Source organism: Molossus molossus, unplaced genomic scaffold (genome assembly GCF_014108415.1).
Source record: "Molossus molossus isolate mMolMol1 unplaced genomic scaffold, mMolMol1.p scaffold_m16_p_10, whole genome shotgun sequence".
NCBI classification, from domain to species: Eukaryota; Metazoa; Chordata; class Mammalia; order Chiroptera; family Molossidae; genus Molossus; species Molossus molossus.
The window spans coordinates 36128147-36145847 of NW_023425345.1; the positions used below are offsets into that span (position 1 = coordinate 36128147).

Sequence of the window (17701 nt, forward strand, 5' to 3'; positions counted from 1 at the left end):
GCAACATTTTACTGATAAGAACAAGCACAAAAGATTGATTACATTTCATTGTTCAGAAAGAGGTATACATATAATTTTTGAGTGGTACAAAGATATTTTCATACACTTTCCTCATATATTCCAATACACAAACCACAGAAATCTTTTCTTTTTTCTGTCAAAAAAGATTTGCAGATAGTTTAGTGGAGTGGGACAATCTGGATAAGAAAGGTGCTAACAGTGGATAAAACCAATGAAATCATAAGGACCCCAATCACACTGCTATTTACCCTCCTGGGGTCTTCCGAGCATCTGCAATACACAGCTATGCCTTGGTTGAGCAGTGGACATCCTAATCTTTCTCCTCACATGCATACTACAGACTTATCCCTTGTAGTTATACATTATTAACACAGCTTTCAAAAGTTTCCTTACCAGTTCTCTGGGTCTCATGTTAAACAGAATTCTTTCTGCATTCTCACTGTCATGTCTGCTTTCCATAATGGCCAGCAAAAGCTTGGAGGCGTTGTTCTGGAGAAACAGGCCGAGTTAATGCACAAGAAAAATCTATTTCATGGATTAACGATCCCCTGCATTTGTGTTAATTGGGACTACCAAGACCATTTAAAAAAAAAAAATCAAACAGAATTTTAAACTGCTAATTTGGTTTGGCTTATTGGCATTTTAAAATAGAGTGTTTCATGTTATTGTCAACACAGAATAAAAATAATAAATCATGAGAGATAAGTTACAAAGGATATTTTAAACATTGGTGAGAAGGAGTCTTAAAAACAAGACTTTTATATATAATGCATTATTAAAATATAATCATATTTTCTTTCACTATTTCCTAATGGGCATTTCTATGATGACATTTTAACAAGACAGTAAGGCGAACCAGTATCAACGAACTATTTCATAGAAATGGTATATAATTTAAAGAATTCAGCAAATTGCTTTTAACATGAAACATTAATATATGTTATCAAATCAAAATTTTTAATTTGAGTAGTAATTACTGAAAATTAATCTATAGAATACTAAATTCATGAGTTAGAAATGAAATATAAATGTACTGTTATCTAGTCTCAGTAATAGAAAATATTATTTTCTATTTTCATTTAATAAAGAATGAAAATAGTTTATGTTGTCTTTGATGTTTTCTAATGTGGTTTACAAATCTGTTGTCTCACATATTTTTACCTATAGATATAAAAAATGTTTCTGATATAGGTGATTTATAATCCAAAGCAGGTACCACAGAGTTCTAGAAAGTCTTGCCACACAAAACACAATATTCTCAACATTGGAAAGAGGTTTCTTTACATTGTTTTCAAAAGCGCTGCCCTAGAATTGTGGCAAATTGCACGATGATAAAAACTACCGCAGAGATATTTCTACAGTGTTTTTTGTAATGTTCAAAAAAATCTCAACCTCCACCCACAATCATTGATAGGAGGAAAAAAGAACGAGAGTCAACTGGCTTTAAAATACTTCTTAATGACTCAAAATTAACATCTTACAGGATGACAACTGAAATCAAATCAGTTGTTTGGTATGCATATATTCTCTACACAAATGTTGTTGAAGTTGCTCAAATTAATTTTACTGAGTAGTTTTAATACCAAATTCTATCCAATTATTTTTTTATTTCAGAAGTACATAAAGACTGTCTTTAAATGCTTGATGATGATGATGATGATGATGAAGATGATATGATGATGACGACATCAATGTCATGGACACATCCTGAAAAGATTTTAGCATTTTGTGGGGGAGGTAGCATTAACTTTTTCTGTTTCATTTAAAAATTTTACATATTTGTACTAAAACCCATTTTTATATTTTAGCATACCATCCATACAAACAACATACTTAAAAAATAAAGTTCCAGGATTTGGAGGAGAGCTCAAATCCTTAGGGATCTGCACTGACACCATAGAATTCAGAGCTAAAACCTTGGCAACAATAGCAGTCTTCTCTAATGACCCTCACTCAGCAGGCCCAATACACGACAGCTTTAAAACACATCCAATTTCAGAATGCTATTGGCATTACGGTATTTTTTCTAACCAATCTTCTTTTTCATACTATGTTGGAAGAATAAGAATTTTGTAAATGATCTACTGAAATCTGAATCAAGTTGAAAGAACAAAAGCCTATATATATATACTGAGAAATCAAATCAACGTGTCAGTGTTAACAGAAGATTTTCTTTGAAAGGAAGCTAGAGTCCTAAAATCAAAACCAAAGTTACCTAATTACAAATTCAGCCCTTCATAGTCACAGATAGGGTATGAAATGTAACTTAAAAAGTAAAGGACAAAACATATGTCTGGAAAATTTCATAAAATTGTATAATAAATGAGTACATAGAATTAAGTATACTTAAAAGAATAATTAAGCAATTAAATCCAGGGATGAATGATATAAAATAAAACCTTAACTTTTTGAATGTGGTATCTCTATAATGTTACCTAGAATTTATAATTAAAAGCACCCTATCCAGGGAAGCCCCTTAAAATTTGCCACTATACATCAGTCTGTCTTACAAATATTGCTGTCATATTGGCCATTATATTCAAAGCCTCATAATTTTTGTTTGTTTGTTTTTAGAAAAGTATACATACCTCATGGTTTAGGTAGAAAACTATAACTATTTCAAGTCAAATCCATTCATTTTTTTTATATACCTTGATTTATCTAACTGTAATATTTTGAAAATGTATACCTAAATTGTGCTTAGTAACACAAATAAAATGTTAAATGATCCTTTTTCAAAAAAGCAGTTTTATTTGATAGCTAAGAATAACTCTGCACTATTAAAGTCATATCCCATCATTTAGTTATTTTACATAGGTCTGGGCTTATAAATAATTAGGATGCCTATACTTGGTTTTAAATTGACAAATCATTCAGTAATTTCCCCCATTAAGTTATATCGGCTAAAAATGAGATTTAAAGGAATAGTCTTTGCACTAATAAAACATTTAAAAAGCCAAAGGCCAAGGCTTTTATATGGTGTATCTTTACGAATTTTGGTTAAAGATGAATTTAAGATGAAAATAAACATTTTTCTAGTAACTCAAATTAAGTTGTCATGTAGGCTGGCTTCACTAACTGAAGCCTGATGCTAATGAGGAAAAGAACACAAATTCAATCTACATAAGGGTCACCTTTGCTTTAATCTATGGATGGAAGGATCCAAAGCTTACACATACTGCACAAGAAAACTGAAAAAATACAAACTCATCTCTTACAGTAAAAGAAACATTTACTTATTAAAAGCCATCAGCACAATCTTTACATAAGTAGGACATATGTATGTTATCTATCCATATCTATATTTAGAAAGAGAATTATAAAAATGTCACTCTCATTGGCCATAATAGACTCATACAACGTGAAACTTAATTATATTTGCTCTGATACTGGACAGACCTGCTTAACAGAAAAATTTTATTTAACCAATGATGCGTTGACTTGTTTTACACTAGACACAAAAATGTGGTCTTTAATAATTCACCTCAATTGAATACCATGCCTTTGTATCTGAGATTTATAGAGTTTCTTGTGTACATTCGTTATTTCCACTCCAACAAAAAACTGAGGAATATTTTTGGAACGTCATTTTGTTCCTGAGCTCAGATTAATGGAACTGCTGGGAAGTTATGTGCGTGGTGGTTTAAGTTCAAGTAACTTCTCAAAGGCAGTGTGAAAATAGCTGACAGTATTTGGGGGGGAAAAAAGATTCTAATATCAGAGAGAACAACTTTTAAAAAAAAGATAGCCATAAAACCAAAACGCAGCCTTCCTGTTCTACAACCTAATAACTGTGACTTGCCAGGTAGAATCCTGCAGTCAAGGAAGATTTTATACTTATGGTAGAGGGAATGTTCTACAACCTTTTCTCCTTTATCTAATGAAAAACATAAAATAAAAATGGAAGAAAAGTAGTGAAATAAAGCAGCTACTTAAAAGAACTTCCAACAGAGTGCCCTCCAACTGAACATTACCTCCGAGTCTTTGTGACATGTTGTCAGGAATTGAGTGTGCACGGTGCTCTCACTAACCTGTTCTGTCAACTCATTAGTTGAAAATGGGCTAATATCTTGGTTTTGACAAGAGCTACTTGGAGATTTGGAGTCAACTCTGAAAGGGAGTTTTATGGAGAAAACTCCACTCCCCCCCTGGAATGTGGATTTACTTTACCTTTAGTTGGAGCACCAGGTCCATTCGATATTTACCGAGAGGGTTTATGTCATTTAGAATCAGAGCAATGATAATATCGATCCCATTAGATTCATGAGTAGCAATACATGTCTAGAAAATAAAATGTTTACAAAATAACTTTTATTGAACATAAAAGCACTAGCAATCACATGACATGAAAGAACGGAGGCACATCAGTTTTTTTGACCTTTAAAATATAATTAACACTTAAATTTCACAATAAGTCAAAGATAAGTCAAAGATTTAAGTTTGACTTGTCCTTTTGCATAGAGTCTAACCACTAACTGATTAGTATTGATTAAATGACTTTGTATGCAGAACACTGAGACACTGCATGTAACAGGTATCTTTTAAAATGGACCATCTTTATAGAATTTCCCAGAACACTGGTTAAGTTACATACTCTTGCAGTTGACAAGTTTTAATATGCCCTTCGATAAAGGAGTTCCTTAAATTTAGAATTTTAAGATTTGATTTATCCTGGCTACGAAAATATTCTCATTTATGAAAGGAGTGTGCCCTTTACGCCTGATGTTTGTAAGCCAACTTTCTCAGTACTGACTTTAGCCTTTTTTTTTTAAATTTTTTTTAATCCTCACCCGAGGACATTTTTGCATTTATCTTCAGACACAACGGGAGGGAGAGAAGGAGGAAGAAAGAGAAAGAGAAACATCAATGTGAGATAGACACATCGACTGGCTGCCACCCACAAGACCCCAACCAGGGCCGGGACAAACTGCAGCCAAGGTACGTGCCCTTAGCAGGAACCGAATCTGGGACTCTCTGGTCCATGGGCTGATGCTCTAACTGCTGAGCCAAACTGGCCAGGGCCTGACTTTAGCCTTTTAAGTGGGCTGCTACTTAATGCTAACCGAGTGGCATGCTACCGTCCGTGCCAGATGGCAGTAGACAGGGAACACAGGCACCTCCTGATGTTTGGGGGGCATCTGTTAATTCTGGTGGCTGAGGAAAAGTTCAGCAATCCCTTAAATGTGAGTGATTTATAGAGGAAAAGTTGACAAAACATCCTGAGAGATAAATGTCAGTATTTCGAAGGTTTGGTCTACTGTGCTGGGATTCTGAACTCAATTCATTTTACAGAGCTTGAAAATCAGGTATGTGTGGGTTGGAATTCGTGGAACTACATATTATAATGCAGCACTGAGTGTCAAGGGGTTTGAAAAATCAAAACCCAGGTGAACTAAATGAGAAAAAGTAAAATCCAGGTACTCTGAAATTAATGTTCTTTTTCAGGAGGAGCTTTATTTCTCCCTTCATGCAAGGAAACTGTTACTCCCCTGACACAAAGGAAAGATGTTTCCATCCATCTCCTGTATTTCCTGAGATTCTTCTGATCATTAAAATATTTGCCAAACTTAGAGGAAAACAGTTTGCAAATGAATTCTGGGATTTGCTAATAGCCTTCTTTCTTTACACACAAAGCATGGGGTTCAGATAAGTATATGATCAGTGTATGTTGGATGCACATTACTTTATTAAGTTTCACTTTTAGAACTTACCTGATTCAGTAAATTACTTTCAAAACTCTATGTCATCCTTTCATAAGACCAAAAGTGGGGAATATGCATTTTCTATTACAGACAGACATATTTTTACCAACCAAACCAAATCTCTGAATTTGTATATTTTCCCTTAACTTTAAATCAACAGTTAGGTTGTCTTGTATCCTTGCCCTAAGAGACTGAAATATAATCCAGGAAAATAAAGGCAAAATCCACAAACTTTTTCACCGTATCATGTGCAAATTACAGAGGGAGAAACATTATCCCCATAACAAATTATTTATGTCAATAATCGTGTTTTTATTTTGTGTACCTATGTATGTAAGTATATATTTGTGTGCATATGAGTAGGCATATACAAATGTATACATAGGCACTATATATGTATAATTTGCAATAGAAAAGCAGATTTCTTTTTCACACTCATGTTCTATGTTAAGCACCGTTGCTTGGTCTCGCGGGCTGCTTTAAAATTAATATCCAGAAATGTTAGTGATTTGGAAAATTTTTTCATCCAGGGTGGATCCATGCTTGTGATGGTAGTCCCACATACATGAGTGAAGGTGAACAGTCAATGAATACACTCAAGGATGGCTCCGCTCCCTATATTTCAAGGGTCCTGTCTTTTGCTCCCACAATGTGTCCTTGATATTCAAGAAAATGGAATCAGAGGCAAACATTTTGGAAGCGAGAGTTGAAACTCTGCCCTGGAAAATGTAATAAAGTCAAAAGAATACTGTATTTAGACGCAATGAAAAGTCCTGAGTTTTCAGAATGACTCTACAATTTACCATTTGTCACTGTGAGACACTGGAATGTCACTTTATCTCTGAGTCAGAACCTATTCATTAGCAAAATGGGAGCAATAATACCTTTCATGAGTTTTGTCAGTTTACTGTGACAAGAAAAATAAAATATACGCTACCCAATGTAGTGGAGCCATAGAAGCCAAAGGGAGTTTATTCCACAAATCCTGGAAAGATTCACGAAAAGATAAAAACTGAGCAATGATGAAGAAACATGTTTTACTCTTTCTGATAAGTCTGATTTTTATCTGGAACATTTTCATGGGAATTTTCTTTTACAATTAAATTAAATTAAAACATGGCATAGTATTTGCTAGTCTATAATTCGGCCTTTGTATGTTCTGTTGGGAAAATAAAAATATCTGGCAAAGCAAGAAAGATCTTTTGAATGTACACAAGGGTTGCCTGTTCAACAATTTGATCCCTTTGCTAATTAGTCATGAATAGTTTTGCGTGAAGAACGACTTTCACGGTTACCTGATTTTCATGGCATGGGCCCTGGCAATACTCAGTCAAGCTTTCCAGGGTCTGGTTGACCAGCACTACATTCTTCTCATTGATGTAGAGACCCAACAGGCCCAGGCCGCCTGTTGTACTTCCACAGATGCAGTCCAAAAACTGAAGTGTCTCACAGACAAGGTTGTAATTTGTTTTGTTGTTCTGATTTCTCAAGAAGTTCTGAAGGCAAAAGAAAATAGAACCTAAGGGTTAAAAAAAAGTCACTGTGCTAATTGTTTTCAGTTCTGTGTATGTGTGTGTGTGTGTGTGTGTGTGTGTGTGTGTTGCTAACTCAAAAAGATCCCCATGACAATGTGAAATGGAATTGCTCTATATAAGTGTTCATAGTTATTAAATTTCTCATAGGTTTAAGAAAAAAGAAGACTTTTAGGTTTTTTCCTCAAGCATCTGTATCTATCAGTATAGTTCTGAACGAGCATTTTTTAACGTCATGATCATAAAATATAGAGAGAGGGTTAAATAACAGGTACTAGGAAAAGGAGAAGATGAGCAAGAAGTTCATGAGGAAAAGAAGCCACCAACTTTTCAAGTGAATGGTCCCTTATAAACAGTGCAGCTTCAAACAGTAAGCGATACAACCATTATGGAGGCGACTTGGAAGCATCTATCAAAGTTTTCAGTTAACTTACAACTCCACTCCTCAAAAGTTATTGTATACATAGTCCACAAAGGGATTCTCTGCATACTATCTGTCATAGCAAAAACTGGAAACCATACCATGCCCATCATAAGACGATGGGTTTAATAAATAACAGTAATCCAAACACTAGAACATTGTGACGCTATAAAAATGAGGTACATCAACATGTACTGATATAAACATAAACTAGTAATAAGTAATTTAGCAATAAGATAGATTGCCCACTAAAAGTTGAGGAACACTATGTAATGTGTTTTTAGGAAAGGTTTATATGCTTATAGATCAATATGCCTCTATGTGCATAAAAAATTCTAGAAGGAAAGATAAACTGTTAACAGTAATTTCTTTGAGGAGTAAGTCTGGTGAAAGGGTAAACAAAAATAAAAACTTGTTTTATTATTAATTTGTTACTTATATTTAAATGTTTAATTTATTTGTTTGAGTTTATTTCTTCCATTTATTCTTTTTTCTTTTAGTTTGTTTTTGTACTTTTCCCCCATTTTTTTTGTATTGTGGCAAAATACACCCAAATTTACCATCTTAATCACCTTTACGTGCAGAGTTCAGGGGTATTCCATATGTATCATATTGAGATACCATCACCACCATCCATATCTCAAGAGCCCTTTCCATTGTGTAAAGCTGAAAGTCTGTACCTAGTAACTCCCCATCCCCCGCACAGCCCCTGGCAACCAGCACTCTCCCTTCTGTTCTATGACCCTCTAAGTACCTCAGGTAAATGGAATCACACCGCATTTGTCTGTTTGTGACTGACATTTCACTTAACATAAAGTCCCAAGGTTCATACATGTAGCACATGTCAGAATCCCTTCTTTTATAATATTCCATCCTATGTATATACCACATTTCACGTATCCATTCATTTGTCAATGGACACTTGAGTTGCTTCTACATATTAGCTTTTCAGTGATTCTACCATTTATTCTTATTAAATCAAAACTATTTTATATGGAGCATTTCCCAGATTATTTGATCCCACACTCCTCTCAGTAAAATGTCCGATCGAATTCTATATAATACATCTATTTCCCACATGGGCAGACGAGGTGAGTCAGGATAAGTACGAAGGCGTATCCAGTGTCTGCCCTCCAGAAGTCATGGCTTCTACCATTCATTAATTCCAGACTTATCCCCTTGAAGAATATTTAAATAAATTTATATAAATCTACATCTCTTAGCAATTCAGAACACCTGTAGTCTACACCAGCAATTTTCAACCTGTTTCATTTCATGGCACACACAAACTAATTACTAAAATTCTGCTGCACACCAAAAAATATGTATTTTGCCAATCTGACCAAAAAATACAGATAAGGCAAATGTGACCTTACTCAATAAATAGGAGAATACCAGGATTCGATGATGCTCACTGAGGTTAAAGAGATACAAGTTGAAGATGCAAAGAATGAAACTTGAGGAGCCTGACTTTTTCATCCATAAAAGAATTTTCCTTTCATGTTTCATCACTTAAATACAGAAGTTTCTTCCCATTTCAGAAGAGCACTAATTCCTTGTTAGTTGTCTTTGAGTGTAATTACTTCTACCCAGGCTGTTTTCGCAGTTTTCACACAGAAGAGAACAATACCTGCAGTTCCCGGTTGTGATTCTCACACAGTAACTGGAGAAATCTCAGGATGGGCTGCATGATGGCAATTGCAGGGCTCATTGTTACTTCCTCTGCAGACTTCTCCTCTGCATTTCCTGCTTCTGATCCTGCACACATAATGTCTATTTCTGGATCCATTTCTCTTCTGTATACGCAGTATGCTTTGGATGTTGCTGAAGAAGCTTCTGTTAATTGCCCTTTCATTCCCTCTTTTAAATGCAATGATGAATCTCTTACTGAAAATAAAGCAGTACTCTTATTTCTAAACTAATTTCTTTTTGCTAAATAAAACAAAGAAAAAAGGCAAGCAGGTGCCTAAATTCTCTAACAACTGAATTAAAAATCATTTGACAAGAGGTACAATAATTTCCCCAAAAGATTTGAGGTAGCAACTAGAAAAATAAATTTGCACTGGAACATTAAAATTGGGTCCTAATGCTTAGTCAGTTTTAGAAGGGTTCGTGTCTTTCTGATGAATATAAAATATGAGAGTTCATGAATACAAGAAGGTGGGGAAATATAGAACATGTCAAATGTTTTTTTATGATTTGTATTTACTACACCGATAACTGTGTTATTCGAAAAACCAAGAATCTTACATTAGAGTCAGTGCTCTCTCTCATCTCTGTTCTTAAATTTTAAATTTCATTAATACTCAAAAGGTTTGGACTCTTGTTCTTTACCATGCCTCCCACAATGAAATGAAACATTTTCCTGTCAGTACAGTAGGTCCTCACTTAATGCCATCAATAGGTTGTGTGACTTCAAGCCAAATGACTATAACAAAACGAATTTTACCATAGGCTAAATAATATAAACAAGAGTGAAGTTCCTCTGGCATCTCATCAATGTGATCATGAAAGGATCTACCTTATATGAAATAACTCTATTCAAGGGCCTGCTGTAGCTGCTCTGCATTAACAATGCATTGTTTGAGTTTGGTCCTGCAGAGTTGTTTCACCATAACAATGTAAGGAGGGAACACCATTCTCAGAGCCACAGTTGGGATAACGACATTAAGACAAGTGAGATGACAAAGATAAGTGAGATCCAAACACTGTGTTTGCCTTTTTTCTCTCCTTCTACTCTCCCAAATGTACTCGAATATTTCGTTACCTCTCATTCGTGGGCCAGATGTCATCAATTCATTGTCATCATCCCTTTTTTTGTTACCTAAGTCTATGGTATTAACTGTCACTGTGGATCTTATCTCTTTCTGAGCAGCCTTCATTCGGTCATATAGAACTTTGAAGAATTTTTCTGACCTTTTTTGTTCATGCAACTGCTGGTAGAAAGAATACTGCAAGAAAACATATTTTAAGATTATCAATACCCAAGTGGAGAAAAATAGTGTTTTTATGCTTGAAATAAACATAAGGATTATAAATGAAAGCACACATTTAATGGTCTACCCTCTATCATTTCACAATTAATAAACCGAGATCTTTTGCCAGTGTCATGCACTATTTAATGTATACTAATATTAGCACTTTCCACTAAAAACCAACAAACTTTCATGTTATTTAATTCATCCTAACTATTCGAAAATTTTACAAAGGCACTGTAAGAAGATGTATGCAAAGAGTTCTTTGATGTTTATGTTATTATAAAGTCATACACGATTTAACACATATTTATAGAGTGCCTACTATGTGAGGCCCTATGCTAGCGCTAGAGATAGAACAAGGAAAACAAGCATAGTCCCTGCCCTCATGAGTTTGCCATCTACAGGGGAAAACAGCCACTAATCCAATGATTACCCGGTGCAAATGAGTATATGAAGAGTTACAAAGAGTCGTTTTTCTTTTTATCTAAATTACAGTACATTTAATTTAGAATATGTTACCATGGTAACCTCACTCCCAGGAATCCACTGATAAAAAGACACAACATCCTCTGGTACTTCATTAGTTACACTGCTTTGCATGGGGTCTAGGACACAGCCCACCATAAAATAAATTCTGCTGTATAATTGATAATGACGTAGAAAGAATTCAACAACAAAAGTATGATTAAAATACAGCGAAGTGAGAGGTAAAAACACTGAACCTTGGCAATATCGGCCCTGATCATTACTGCGTAGTGCCTTAGGGAAGCACCGCAAGAGGCAGGAGAAAGGAAAGACGCCATATGCCAGAGAAGTCGGCATTTGCACTTGGTGAGGAAATTATAAATTATTAATACAAGAGAAATAATGTAAAAAAATTAAGAAAGATATTAATCCCAGTAACTGTGGTCATTGAGAGAGTTATATAACTTCACTAAGAAACAGTGTGCGGAAAAGTTAAGAAAAGCAATGATTTCCAGATCAAGTAGAATTGAACATAATCCATTAAATCTAAACAGCCGATGTGGGGGCAGTTTGGCTCCTGGAACCATGACCCACAGGTCCTGGGACTTGTAGGTGAGTCTCTAATGACATCAGGTCTTGACACCTGTCCTGAAATTTTCAATATGGACAATGTATATTCACAGAATGGTTTCTGAAGCCTTAGAAACTCACTTCATATCTACAAGGGGAAGCTCCTAAGTAGAGGGCTAGCAACCCCTCAAGGAAACAGGCCCAAAAGCCACAGTAACCATAGCAACTACAGTGAAACAGTCAAGCTGGTTCTGTTAATTCAAAGGATAAATGCACCATTCACAGACCCTACAGACCCACAAATTAAGCTGGTGCTTAAATCCTAATATTTTCAATATAACAAAGTTAGAAGGTTGAAGGGGATTCTAACATATTAACGAGGAAGTTACAGGAATGTTGTGGCTCCATTAAAACTAAGTTTTATAATTTATGTAGTTCTTTGACATATATTATCTCTTTCACACTTTCAGTACAACTGTGCAATGAATAGACGGTGTTCTTATTTCCACTTTATAGATTTAAAAAAGCAGGTTTAATAAAGACAAGTGAATTGCCCAATATTATGTAACAGGTAAGAGGTGGAGCTAGGACTTAAGTCTAGATTCCTAACTCTAAATCTCTGCATTTATCATGTAACTTCCTAAGCTCAAAACAGCAAATTATTTACACAGACCATACCTTTGTTAAACTACGGCTCTACAAATCTGAACATGATGATTTTAATAAAAATACAGGTGCGCTTTATATACGTGTATATAATTTCAACAGGTGGTATAAGGATTTGCCTTACTAAAGATACGGTTTTTGATTAGGAAACTACCTCCATAAGCTGCATAGACTGTAGGGGAAACTCTAAGGTTTTTTCCAGGAGCCAAGGGTGATGGATAAACAAATGTGTGTGACAGAGTCCGTACTTTCCCCCAAGAAGGAGGGGGAGACTAGCAGAGGGAGGGCAGAGAAGGGAAACAAAGTGAGGAACTGGAGAGATGGAGTAAGACTAGGGCCTGATTCAGGGTGAATCAGTCAGAAGTTTCCCTAGAGTGAGGAGGTAAAAGGTTATTTTAGAAAGGAGATGTTGATAGTGGATAAGAACACAGACTCTGGAGCCAGACTGCTTGGGTTTGAATCCTGACTCTACCTCTAACTAGCCATGCGATCTTAGATAAGGAATTTAAACCACCTAGCTCAGATTCTTCTTTGGTAAGATAAAATAATATAAAAGTTACCTAACAGATTGTTGTAAGGATTAACCAAGTTAATACACGTAAAGCAGTAAGAACAGTCAATGCCTGGTATTTAGAAGGTATTTTTTTCATTATTAATGTTCAATTTGAAATTGTACTATAAGTACCTCCTCTAGCCTCCCCCTCAATCAATCTTTAATAAAGTATATTCAACATATAAACTGATTTATGTAGCTAGGAGGGGTGATCAGAGTCCTGTCTCAGTCCCACAGACATGGGGGTGTCAAGAGAACCCAGGAACTAAGAAAGCAAGATATCATTGGCTAAGGAGACTGTGAGAATGTGCACCCCCTAAGGACTGGCAGAAGTCTCGAAGGGTCGTGGGCTTCAGACTGCTGAAGAGCAAGGAATAGGATTCCAGTTGTCCTCAGCTAGACTTCTTCGAGCCAGAAACACTCAGCTGACATCTGGGTTATACAGTGATGTGGATACATAAGAAATCTGGATAGGGTAAGGCTAAATTGTCACAACCCATCTTAAAGGAAGCTTTTCACATACAAAATAATTGATGCTGTTTCATTAACAAATGTTTGTTGAATGGCTATCAAACACTATAGATATAGAGACTAAAACATGACCCCCTACTTTAAGAAAGATGAAACTCCAGTAGAGGTAAGATGTCATACAACAAAATAAAAAGAAAATAATCCCATCTGATGACCCCCAGTGGCCCAGAATGAAGAATCTAGAAAGTATTGTAATCCCAAGGATTGCTCCTACCTAAAGATGCCCCAACAATCTTTCATGTCTATTCTCTGGATAACATAATCTACATCAAACATAAAGTTGCCTAGACCATTTCTTTAGAAAATCCAAACTGAATCTCTGGTTTTGAAAGGGGCGGGAAAGAATAATACAATAATAGAGAACTAATCATAATGAGCTGCTAGCCATAGTTACAAGAAATGTTGAACATCCTTACTCTGTTCATCATGATTGCTTTGTTCTGATTAAAGAAAGCCCATTCTGACCTGGCTGGAGCTGTATGCCCTGGGAGTTTACCTCGGAAATGCTGTCCATTCTCCTTACCCAAGAACTGCGCCCCCTCACCCCCTCCCCAATCATGGAAAGATTATCAACCTTGGAGTCTTGGAGCCACGCACTGGAGACAGTCCACATCCCCAGCTTCCATGACTCCCCCATGCCTCTATCTGTAACTGTTTTACCCACTGACACTCCTTTTTCCTACTTCCCCAACCATTTTACCCATTGATACTCCCTTTTCCGACTTCCCCATGTTATACCCAATATAAGCGACTGGCTAAGGAGGGAGTGCAGAGCAGATTTTTGCAGGATGACCTGGCTGTTCTCCCACACTGCCAGCAATATTGGAATAAATGCTCATAGACGATTCAACCTTGTCTCTGCTTAATTGGCTCAAGTTGTGGCAGGCAGCCGGGACCCATTATTGTCCGGTTTCAGTTGTAGAAGAAAGACGATTTCCAAGAAAACCACTCAAATCCTGCCCCACTCCCCTTCCACACAGCTTCCCTAGAAGAGTTTGTGCTGGAGTGTAGGCAAAGTGCCAAGTGAGTGCTAAATAAATAAGTGCTGTGGGAGCTCAGATAAAGAAGTGATTGCCGAAGGCCCCAGCCGGATAGGGAACTTTGTGAAGAGGGACCATTCATTCATTGAGCCATCACTCCTGGCCATTTATCAAGCCTTAGATTAGGCCAGACAGGATGCCAGACACAAGGGATATAAAGATGAACAACGTGTGGTCTCAACCTTTATGGAGTCATGATTTACTAGACTCACTATCTAACTAAGAAGTATCAGTGTTTTAAGGCTGTGTTTTGGACATTGTGCTGTTTGCTCTTCATGAGGCCCTTATTCCTAAAGGCCCCTGCTATCAGATAGGTCATATCATGAAATTCCTGTTGTTCCTTGCATTTGATTATTAAATGAAGGACAATATCCTAGTTCTTCATTAGATGTGGCTTCTACTTGCCATGAGTAGGGAAAATGAATTCTGGAATTTCCAATGAGGTATAAGCAGAGCTTCTTTCTCTGCCCAGAGCAAACCTAGGAGGAGCAGGTAGTGAGTGGCAGGACCAGGAGGAGGATGCATCTCCTCCCTGAGCACTTCCCAGCTCGCGGGCTCAAGCAGCATGCTCTGCCTTTGCCTGGGGAGGAGCCCAGGGGAACCTTGGCAGGAGTTCCAAAGTGAAAATGGCCCCTTCTGGAAACAGTGGTCTGAGCATTGCATGCAGGGAGCGTCTTGCTTGCTGGAGTAGAGCATTACATTGATGAACGATGACTTTCAAGTCGCCCTGCCCTGAGCTGAATGAACGAATGAAGTGGCTCTTCTCTCGCCCTGCTAGTGAAAGAGTCACTCCCTCTCCCGCGTCAAGGTCCTGAGCACTGGGAGGTTAGGGGCAACAGTGACGTTAGTTCTAAACTTCTGAACATGTGTAGCATGAGGGATGTGTTGAGATGGGTGGTGAACGCTACTGAGACCTGCTACAGTGCCAAACGCTGTGGGAGGGTTTATGTACATGATCTCTTTCAATTAATACATTTACTTCTTAGATGCGTGAAATGTCATTTTTATTGACTGAAAGTCTGCCTAAAATTTCTCTAAGCAAATCAGAATTTCTGGTATAATGTTAGAGAGGATGCTTCGAAGGAATGCTCTGATTCACTGAATAACTTGTGAAGCTCTACAGTTTCTATAGCAAATCAAATAAATTTATAAGTAAAATGTGATACAAGACTGGCATATACGTGTGTGTGTGTGTGTGTGTGTGTGTGTATGTTCATGAGAAGCTAAAAAGGAAAAACATTACTTTTCCTTGGTTTCTATGACAAGTAAATAGAAATACAAATAATAAATGTAACGCTCATCATGATAAGCTGGTACCTGAGTCTGTGTATTTCCTCCTTCAAGCAAGGCAATGCCAAGTAAAATGCCTTCTGAAAAAATTCTGTCGTTTTTGGTGTTCACTATGACGTCAATGACAAGTTCAGATGCACCTTCTTTATCCAGCAGACACTGAATATCTGACATTGATATCCCCGACTTATCTGAATCTTGCCCAGAAAAGCTTCCTGTGATTAGAAAATACAAAGAAATAAACCTTAATTACAGACATTATTAACATTTTAGGTTTTAAAATTCTTAGACCTTAAGAATATTTTAAATTGGGACTCTTTCCCTAAAACGTTAAATATAATAGAAGCTTGTGGGTTTTTTTTAATCGCAAGTTTGTAAAAGCATAACATTTTATTAAATGTATACCACCTGTAAATGATTTTTCTTAATAAAAAATACTTTAGAAAAGAAAAGTAGCTTTATTTTTTTTCTTTAATTTACATATTAAGAAATTATGGCTTAGTTTAACTAATTTCCAAAGTTAAAAGACAAAATTAGTTCTAGTGTTCAAATCTGTTGTTTATGAACCTAAAATGGTAGAAAGATTTAATATTGTTTTTCATTTATTTTTAGTTTTTAGTTTTATTGAGACGTATGGGCATATAAGATAAGTTTAAGGTGTACAACATAATGATTTGTTATATTTATTACTGCAAAAGAATGGCCATGTAAAGATTAGCTAACACTCATCATTTCACAAAGTTATGATGTTTTTCCTTGTGATGACAACTTTCAGAGTCTACTCTCTTAGCAACTTTCAAGTATACAATACAGCACTGTTAAGTATATGGCACTGAATATTACACCCCCAGGACTTATTTAATAATTGAAAGTTGTACCTTTTGATCACCTTCATTTAATTCCCAGTCTGCCCCACCACCGCCTCTGACAACCACAAATCTCACCAGTTTCTGTGAGTTTGTTGTTTCTAGATTAGACCTCGTGCGATCACTCGGCATTTGTCTTTCTCTGACTGATTTATTTCATTTAGCATAATGCCCTCAAGGTCCAATTCACGTTGTTGCAAATAGCAGGATTTCCTCCTTTTTTTATGGATGATAATAGTGCTTTTTAAACAAAATTTTTACATACGTGCTTTTGAAGTAAAATACTGGAGTACCAGAGTGAAGATGTTATGAGACTCTTCAAATGAAGAAACAGTGATGAGACTTACCTCCCCCTTGTGCAGATTTGGAGTAGGTTCCGGAAAGGTGTCCATTTATACCAACTCCATAATCACCTTTAAAGTAGCGATTCAGGAGTATTTTCCTTAATGTATTACCCTAATACAAAGAATAAAAAAAGTGTTGATTATTGTTTCTTTTCCTAATAAGAGAGAAAGCTCGGCTGGTGTGGCTCAGTGCCTGAGCACTGGCCCATGCACCAAGAGGAAGATGGTTAGATTCCTGGTCAGAGCACATGCACAGGTTGTGGGCCCGATCCCCAGTGGGGGGCATGCAGGAGGCAGCCAATGGATGTTTCTATCTCTCTCTCCCTCTCCCTTCCTCTCTCTCTAAAATCAATAAAGACAAAAAATTTTTTAAAAGAGAAAAATTTCAGTACGTTAAAGTGCCATTTAAAGGCATTTCATCAATAATATTGAGATGTGAAAAAAATAGTTTTATACTGCATAAGATTTTTGGAGGCAAAATTTTGCAACTATGTCCCAAGAAAATAACAATTTTGCTTCTCTCAGAAATAAAGAATAAAACATAGTATTTTTTATCCTCTCCCGAGGACATTTTTTCTATTTTTTGTTCAGATAGAGTGTGGGAGGGAGAGAGAGAGAGAGAAACATCGACGTGAAAGGGACACGTCGAGTGGTTGCCACCCACACGACCCAACCAGGGCCGGGGACAAACTGCAACTGAGGTACATGCCCTTAGCGGGAAC

At 36.4% G+C, this 17701-nt stretch overlaps 1 protein-coding gene across 2 annotated transcripts in view; it reads right to left on the reverse strand.

The window, feature by feature from the left end:
* Nucleotides 1–17701, reverse strand: part of ITPR2 (inositol 1,4,5-trisphosphate receptor type 2) — a 470721-nt gene that overhangs the window by 139042 nt on the left and 313978 nt on the right. For both annotated transcript variants that reach the window (XM_036251040.1, XM_036251039.1), the window contains exons 38-44: nucleotides 16983–17091; nucleotides 15797–15984; nucleotides 10444–10627; nucleotides 9307–9563; nucleotides 7019–7219; nucleotides 4192–4302; nucleotides 415–510 (exon numbers count right to left, since the gene is read on the reverse strand). In XM_036251040.1, coding sequence (XP_036106933.1) covers nucleotides 415–510; nucleotides 4192–4302; nucleotides 7019–7219; nucleotides 9307–9563; nucleotides 10444–10627; nucleotides 15797–15984; nucleotides 16983–17091 — 1146 coding nt within the window. The remainder of the gene's footprint in view (nucleotides 1–414; nucleotides 511–4191; nucleotides 4303–7018; nucleotides 7220–9306; nucleotides 9564–10443; nucleotides 10628–15796; nucleotides 15985–16982; nucleotides 17092–17701) is intronic.